This window comes from Pyrus communis, chromosome 12, assembly GCF_041283825.1.
Source record: "Pyrus communis isolate YQ-2024b chromosome 12, ASM4128382v1, whole genome shotgun sequence".
In the NCBI taxonomy this organism is placed as follows: Eukaryota; Viridiplantae; Streptophyta; class Magnoliopsida; order Rosales; family Rosaceae; genus Pyrus; species Pyrus communis.
In genome coordinates, this window is record NC_142576.1 from 6,086,280 (window position 1) to 6,095,055 (window position 8,776).

The 8,776-nt window shown below is 38.1% G+C and overlaps 2 protein-coding genes across 2 annotated transcripts; one reads left to right on the forward strand and one right to left on the reverse strand.

The window, feature by feature from the left end:
• Positions 1–1,966: 1,966 nt before the first annotated feature.
• Positions 1,967–2,934, forward strand: EM1 (Stress induced protein). The gene is made up of 2 exons (XM_068484402.2): positions 1,967–2,157; positions 2,251–2,934. The coding sequence occupies exons 1-2, from the start codon at positions 2,025–2,027 to the stop codon at positions 2,595–2,597; spliced, it is 480 nt and encodes a 159-aa protein (XP_068340503.2). The 5' UTR covers positions 1,967–2,024; the 3' UTR covers positions 2,598–2,934.
• Positions 2,935–4,365: 1,431 nt separating this feature from the next.
• On the reverse strand, positions 4,366–8,537 carry LOC137745644 (chlorophyll synthase, chloroplastic). The gene is made up of 15 exons (XM_068485633.2): positions 8,279–8,537; positions 8,035–8,079; positions 7,819–7,910; positions 7,285–7,372; positions 6,842–6,927; positions 6,667–6,753; positions 6,513–6,578; positions 6,343–6,426; positions 6,177–6,238; positions 5,772–5,847; positions 5,615–5,677; positions 5,451–5,532; positions 5,195–5,271; positions 5,005–5,052; positions 4,366–4,764 (listed from the first exon to the last, which is right to left on the reverse strand). Exons 1-15 carry the CDS (start codon positions 8,382–8,384, stop codon positions 4,702–4,704), a joined length of 1,125 nt encoding a protein of 374 aa, XP_068341734.2. The 5' UTR covers positions 8,385–8,537; the 3' UTR covers positions 4,366–4,701.
• Positions 8,538–8,776: the final 239 nt, after the last annotated feature.

Genomic DNA, 8,776 nt, shown 5'->3' on the forward strand with positions numbered 1-8,776 from the left:
ATCCTGGTTACGGTTAAGTAACATTAACATTTTATATTCCTATTACTTTTTATTTTATTATTTTTATAAAAATTAATATAAAATTTTGACATGACTCAATCATGATCGCATATCAAAAGTATGTGAAGAGTATGAAAATATGAGGGTAGACAATCCCTTTCCTTTTTTTTCCTGCATAAACGGAGGGCAAATGGGGAAGAATATTTTACCAGAACCGGAGAGACGTCTGGGGACGAAATTCAGGTTGTCTCGTGTGTTTTTGGATCTGATGGGCCGCCGGTTTTGGTGCGCGGGTCAATAAGACGGGCGTGAGAAGATTTGGGCCAGAAATTCTCACTACACACCTCGATGGTGGAGTCCACTACAATTGACTAGTAGTCCATATGAGGCCCAATCATAAAATTGCGCTTGGTTTAATGATTTCACCATTGTTTTTCTAGTTTCCATTTATTAGGGAAAAAAAATTGGCATCTAACCAAATAAGTCTCAACTTCTTGCACTAAGAAATTTATTTTAACGTCAAGGTCATATTATTGTTATGTTATTAATTTACACGTTACGAAATAAATTACAGGATAATTTCTCTCAAAAAAATTACGGAGCAATTTTTTAAAATGAAATTACAGTTTTAGTTTATTAAATAAAATGCTGAATTTTAACCATAAAATTTAAAGGGTTTTTTTTAGCCAAAATGGTCCATAAGATTTGCATAACACATCACTTTAGTCTCTGAGATTTGAAATCAATAGAAGTGATCTCTGAGATTGTTCACCATCAATCATTTTGATAATTTCGTGCAAAATTATATTAAATAAAGATCAAAATAATAAATATACCCTCAATTTAATAAATAATGGATCAAATGATTTGACAAAAATTAAAGGTATTTTGGTCATTCTATTCTTATTTAATGGAAGATTTTTCAAGAAATGACCAAAATGATTAATGGTGGACAAAGTCTAATACCAATTCTATTGATTTCAAATCTCAAGGACCAAAGTGAGAAGTTATGTAAATTTCATAGACCATTTTGATTAAAAAGCCAAATTTAAATTTGAAAGCTTATATAGTAGTTTGACATCATTTAAAGTTGTGCTCATCACTCAATTGGTCAAATTAAATTATTATTTTATTAGATAATATTATATAATAATTTTTTTAGAAAAGAATAAATAAAATTTATACAACTCATTTATTATTGTTTTTTTTTTTTTTTTTTTTTCTGAAGTTGTTGTCCTTTTTAGCAATAAGTGATAGCTTTCAATTCATGTCATGCCATCTCATATTTAGCTTTTCAGTTGAATAATACTGTTTTTGTGCTTTTGTGACTTTTAGCGCTGATTTGTGCTTCCTTGTACCCAATTTTTAGATTAATCTTAGATTAGACAAGATTAGATTAGAATATGGTATATGATTTGCAAGATCCATCATATCATTTGGCAACGGTGGCTGATTCACTGTGGACCGAGTTGAGTGAGTCACCAAAGAGCAGTGGACTCGTGTCATTCTTACTGCAGAGTTAAACACCGTATCGACAGAGCTAATCAGCTGTGTGGCATCACCCCAAAACCTCCAGAGCTCCCCATCAGCCGCGTTCACAGCATAAACCCATTCGATCAGTTCGAAATTTAAACCATGAACAATCTCTCTTTCTCTCTCTCTAGGCAAGCGTGCGGGTGCACTGTAGCAGCACATTTGCTTCGGTGCAGACCTATAGGGTGAAAAGTAGAAAACAAGGATATAGAGTCGTAGCAGTGATGACCATGAAGCTACGGACTCGTGTCGTTCTCCAAACTCCATGCTACTTCTTCACTGACAAAAACACCTACGTGGCATTACCCCAAAGCTCCAAACCTCCCCGTCAGCCGCGTGTACCCTTACGCGGCACCTCCTCCTCCCTTTTGCCTCCTTACTCACCTTCCATCCCTACCCCTATAAAAACAACTATTTCCCTCCAATTTAACTCAGTAACATTTTCAGACAAAATTCAATAGAGTTCCGTGACGTGAGAAACAATAAGAGAAATGGCATCCGAACAGGAAAGGCGACACCCACAGAAAAGGCACGAGCTGGACCAAAAGGCAAAGCAGGGAGAGACCGTCGTCCCAGGTGGAACCGGCGGCAAGAGCCTCGATGCTCAGGCGCGCCTTGCTGAAGGTAAACCTTAAAATCATGCATGCATTCTAAATTTCCATTTACTGTGTGCAGCTTTTTGGATCTGGCTAATGATGTGTGTGCCTGGCGTTGAAGGACGCCAGCGCGGAGGTGAGACAAGGAAGGAGCAGCTAGGTCATGAGGGGTACCAGGAACTGGGCCAGCGCGGAGGTGAGACAAGGAAGGAGCAGCTAGGTCATGAGGGGTACCAGGAACTGGGGCAGCGCGGTGGCGAGGCCAGGAAGGAGCAGCTTGGTCATGAAGGGTACCAGGAGCTGGGGCACCGCGGAGGCGAGGCCAGGAAGGAGCAGATTGGACATGAAGGGTACCAGGAGATGGGCAAAAAAGGCGGGCTCAGCACCAAGGACAAGTCGGGAGGAGAGCGTGCTGCCGAGGAAGGCATCGAGATTGACGAGTCCAAGTACAAGACGAAGAGCCGCTAACATGGATTATTAACCAGTGCTTCCAAGCCCAAGGCCTCTGACTTGTAGTTTTTGTTATTAGGGTTTCTAAGTTTGGTTTAACTAGGGTTGTAGGATGCGTGGTGTGTCTAATGTCTTTGTTCTTCGTAGGTGGTTGTAGTAATAATGCTTGTCCAAGTGTGTTCAGTGTCGGTCGGAGTTGGAAATTACACCGCCAGCATCTTGTGTATCCAAGCTTGTTTTGAGGTCTTCTTTAACTTTTAAGTGTGTCCACAAGTGTTTGTACTTTTTAACTTTCTGGTAATTGTATCAATGAGCGAATCAATGATATGTTACAAACACCCTTTTGCATTTCCAACTGATCAGGTGAAATATCGAGTATCGATATTGAGGTAACGATTAATAGTCAATCTGGAGTGTTAGCACCAATATTTGGAATGGAAGCTGAACTACAATTTCCTTCTCCCAGATGAAAGATTTTTTCAATGTGACTGGTGCACGAAGTGATACATCACGTGTCATTATATAAATGGTAGGATATGTGTTTTAAAGTTAATAAGAAAAAAAAATTTCTATCTTAAGAATTGAATATCTTAATTTTTTTGATCTACCAATTTTAGATGGGTTGGGGAAACTAAATAAAAAAAATCCAACCGCTTGCCTTCACTTACCTAATAAAAAAAACGTGGTGTATCAACATATGTTTTTGTCACAATTAAAATATACCAACATGTGTTTTCGTTAAAAATTTCTTCTTCTAGTAGAGATTTTTATTTTTTGAACCGATTTTTAAAGAAAAAAAAATTTGCAAGAGAATGTTTTATAATTCTAGGAATTTTTAAAGAACAAACAAAATGTTTCTAAATGTCTTAAAAAAAAAAAAAACCAAAAAAATGGATCTGCAGCTGAAGCATTTTATTCATCTAATTATCCGGTACTTGAATAATCATTCATCGTTTTTGAAAACTATAAATTGCTTTGTTGTAAGCACTTGTACAAGAAACCCTTCCATTAGTCCCGGTGATCGGAGGGCTTCTTAACAGAATAAGTACTAGAGTTTAAGAATAAATGGAAGAGTTTAAATAGCACGATGGCCTCGTCAACAATGATAAATGAAAAAATAGATGCTAATCGACCGACTAAGTCCAATGAATTTTAAATGAAAAGATAGATGCAAAATCGTATGGTTGTCCAAGTTGAATGTAGAAGATGTAGGAAGATTCAAACACGCTTATGCGTAAGTGCTCAATAAAGATTGAGTTTACTGAACACTGAATCCTTCCGATAAATAAGATCTTATATATATGATTAAACATTATTCAGAATCACAAGTCCCTAATGAGTTATGGGTGATTTCTGCCTATTTCGATGTAAGGGGAGTAGAACGACTCAATATTTTGCGTATTGCCCATTTTTTGGGGACAGGGTCCTCTCCGGATTCTTTTGGTGATGGTTCTTAATTTGTGTCCGTTTATCGTACATCCGTCAATTTTTGTCAGGTACTATTTGTATTTAATTTTAAATAAAAATATTTAAAATGATTTCTGACTCGCACGATGTACGATGAATGATTCATAGAATCCTCACAAAGAGGATCCGGCGAGAATCCAGATTCCATTTTTTGTGGGAGCATTCGAGGTATCGGGCAGTTGATTGCTTCCACCTTGAGTGTTGGTGTCTTCTCGTTCGATATCGACTATCGAGGACTGGATCTACCTTCAACAGTGTCCTGCCCATTCCATTCCAATCTAATCCTCCTTACTAAATAAGGCCTGATAGGACACAATCCTTTTGTCACTGTAACAAACGAACGGTAGAATTTATATAGAACAACAGAAGAATCTAGTTATTAGGCTCAAGTGAGACGAGCAACACGAAATCTGAAGCGTGACAAAATCGACGGTCGAATGCAGCACCATAATTACAGCAGCGACCTCCATTTCCGAAGGCAGTAATCAAAACACAGATGATAATTCTTAATCGTCAACAAAACTTCGCTACAAGTGATGGAATACATACTTCGGCATTAGCTGTTCTACCTGACTGCCACAGCACTGCATTGGGTGGTCATGTAATTTTCGCTCTCTCTCTTCTTCTCCTTTTTCGACCCAAATGCTTCAAAACGTCAATGACTTGTCGCCAATGCTGTTACTAAAAGACCGAGCACGAGAAACGGCTGCGCACTGGCCTGGAATACACGCAGAGCAAATTTGAATATCTCATTCTTTGATGGTACAATAGCGGATAATCAAGTCGGGGTTTGAACGAACGAAAATCCTAGAGTATATCAACGTGTTACGTATATTGCAGAATTTAATGGCGGAATGTGAGCTTAAGAATCTAATGGAATTAACTGGTGAATCTGAGCCACTTAGGAGGCAATGCATAATATAAGTTGATGTACAGTAGAAAGCTCTTGAAATAATACCTGATATTTAACATCGTACTTGACGGGGTCTTTGAGAAAGTACTTGAACTGCCGAGCACAAAATTTCGTAAGCAAAGTATAAATCTCCGTCAAAACCGGGATAAGAAGCGTTTATGCTTTAATTAAAAAATCAGCATACGATTCTGTTTACCACTTAGCTGAATCACCAATCTTTTGAAAAGAGATCTACCTGGAAAAAGACTTGAGGACCTATCAAAGCAAGGAGAGCCAATGCATAATATGGTTTACCAGCCCCTAGCAGATAACCTGCAAACCGTTCAACAGATGTCACAATGAATCGTCTTTATTTGTACAACTAACTCTAATTTAGTAATTTGTATTCCAAATATACAGGATTAGCTTTGTCGCTCGAAAACAACACAATCCAAAAGTCCGATAATCACATTAATCAGCTTCAACAATCTGCGTAATGAAGATAAACATACCAACAATTGATAACTGAGTGATGTCAATGGCACCAACGCAAATCCATTTGGCAGTTTCAGAACCAAAAGCTACAGGGAGTGACTGCAAACAGCATTGCCACAAATAATGTTACGTTACTACAACTAAGAGTGCTAAAAACATTGTAATGGAGAAGATTAAAGACCTGAAGTCCCAGTTCTCTATCTCCTTCAACACTTTTAAAGTCGTTTACAATAGCAATTCCCAACTGAAAATGTGGCAGGAAAAAAAAAAAAAATGCGGTCAGTTGGATTGGAGCAATTTTGTAAACACATGTTAAGATACTTCTTTCAGAAACTTACCCCAGCTATGCTGTACAAGAGTGTGAGGACGATTATGTCAGGTGTGAGGGTCCCAAATAATGCCTGACCAGCCCACCTGTCAATAAGAGATTGAACTGAAATCCGTTACCCAGCACCATGGATATCGAAAACAGTTTCTAGGATTCAACCAAACTACACGAAATCATTGGTCACAGTTCTTTATTAGTAATGAAGACCTGTTGTGACAAGAGTCCTAAGAGGTACACAATTACAAGAACAAGGAGGGATGATAACCATTTAATTCAATGTATTTCTTGGGTGCAAAATACGTTTATATCAATCATACGTACAAAACGATCCCTAAATCACGAGTTCTCAGGCCCTTGTATGAAAGATCTAATTTATGTAAATCACAAAAGAAATATAATGCAGGGGATATCGCACCATGGCAAACTGATATAACTTGCACCAAGGGCAAAATTTCCAATCCATCCATTTTGTTTCAGCTGCAAGCAACAACTCATGAAGCATAGTCAGGGCTTAAGCAAAGTTTCTTCTGGAACATCAAACAAAGCAAAGTGTTTGATTTGTTGCTAGTGGGGAAAACTACCTTTAAAGGTGGAGCGGAGTAAATGTATGATAGCAAGGATCCACCCAAAGCAAGGTAAAATAATATTGGGAAGTTATGTCCTGCCTGAAAGGGACAATTATTCATGATTGACATCCGATCTAAATATTTACAAATGTAAGAAAGAGCCAGTCCATCATTTGAATACTTACCCACACATCTAATATACCAGCAAAGCTAAGGCCTCCTAAAAGCAGCACCCATATTTGAGCAATAACCTGAACGAAAACAAATTACAGGATTAAAAATACAGTCGTCATCCATCAGTTTTTATACAAAAAAGCAAAATACAGCTAGTACCCTTACCTCATTCTCAGATATTGCCCCTGAGGGAATTGGACGATAAGGTTCGTTAATTGCATCAATCTCTCGGTCATACCAATCATTCAGAGTCTAAAAAAAGGCATGGAGTTATGAGACGATAAAGGTCTCACCAATCAAAACCAAAACCAAACTATGCATCCCAAGTAAATCATCATACCTGGGTATAACCAGTGAGAAAAGGGCCGGACATGCACATGCACATTATTGATTTAGCAACGTCCTCGAAAGTCCAATGAAAATTTCCTACAACGTGAAAAAATATCCTCAAAAGTAATTCATGGACAAGGGATAAGTAGAGAATATAACTGTAATTCATGCACATGCACATTACTGAGACTTCTTTTTTTGCCAGAAAGTATTCATGGAAAGCAGCACATCCAACGATAACATGGCAGTATTACTGCAGGAACTTCCGAAGTAAAGTAAGCATTTGAAAATGAGAACTGGGAGGAGATGGGAACCAGGAATATTTCTGTGCATTTTAAGTTGTAGAGGACTTACATAGCTCCATATATACAGAATTTTCAATCATGAACCAACAAGTATAACGTAACTAGAGAGTTCGAACTATGAATGCTCAGGTATATCGGACGAGCATACCAGAAGCAGCAGCTCCGCAAACTACTCCCCATACCAGTGGAGGCCAAGTTACAGGTTTTGTCAGCTGAAGCCTAATCTTCCATGTGTTCTGCACAGTTTAACTCATAGATTCAACTCCCGTCTCAAAAGTTTTTTGTCACTATGATTCTATCAACTTATTATCCACTAAAAAAGCATATTAACTAAAACCCAAAACTCAGACCATCCACTTTACTAATTAGACACCATAATCGCAGTGAACAAAATGCTGTCGTGTAAGGTACCAATTATTCCAAAAACACCTACTACTTCCTAATTTCTTTTCAGGATTTACATGCTAAGCATTCATCTGCTTCTTACACACAAAAAGCATGTAAAAGTTATTCCAGCCACTACCAATTTACCAACACACAAAACGAAGTTATTCCCCGAGTTCTGTTCAACAAAATAAAGCTTCAAGGATCATATGAAGAAAACCAAATTTATGCAAACACACCAACACACACAAAGGGAAGGTACTAAAACTCATATAAAGAACCAACATTGACGACATACAGTTTCCTTTGAAGCTCCTTTAATCCCCAGAAGCTGATTGAAGCTCGAACCGCCTTTCGCAGGTGCCTTATCCGGTACTGCAGATTCAACCGCTACCAAAAAAAAAAAAAAAGCACAAATCTCAACTTCAAAACTCAAAATCTCTCCCTATAATCCCCTCCCACTCTCAAATTTCACAAAAACAAAAGGAAATGATAGTTTAATATAACAAAAAACCTTCGTTCGTATCGGTCTCCGCAGCCCTTACAGTAAGCCTCCTTCCTGCAAATTTCAAAATTTTCGAAAAATCTCAATCAGTAAATCTCACTTGTCAATAGATTAATAAGAACAAATAAATTGAAAAGGAATTAAAAATTTGAAAAAATTGGATTGGAGGTTGGAAATGAAACTTGAGCATTGTTTTGCTGGAATTTGAATTCGCCGGCAACCAAACACGGAGCAAATAAGCGAGTGGACTCACTGGTAAACGAAACGGAAACCGGCGCGAAGGCGGACTGAGCCCGAACTCGGTTGGTGTTGAGCTTCGATAAGGTGATAGACGACACCGTATTGAGCACGGACGCCATTGGAGCTGTAAGGAGCTTACTGGCCGAGTGCAGAGGGAGATGAAGTGGAAGAGCTACTGCGCTGACTAGCCGATAACTATACTACCTGTGATAAATGTTTGACGAGGAAACAAGAATGGGTTGGTGTGGTAGAAATTTTTCATTGTGACGTATGTAAGGTAAGACAAATTTTATTTTTTAAGTTATTAACTTTGTAACACACATTCTACTATTTATGTAGTGACACGTAATGTACTATCTCGTATGTCGATCGCATTGAAAAATCTCTTGTAATGTACGCCGTTTAAACTGTAAGTGATTACATGGAGGTGTGGGATTGGTGGGTTGACGTTAGTTAAGTTTTAGTACCCTTACTTTTTGGCATTTATTGGAACAGGTTGATGTAATACATC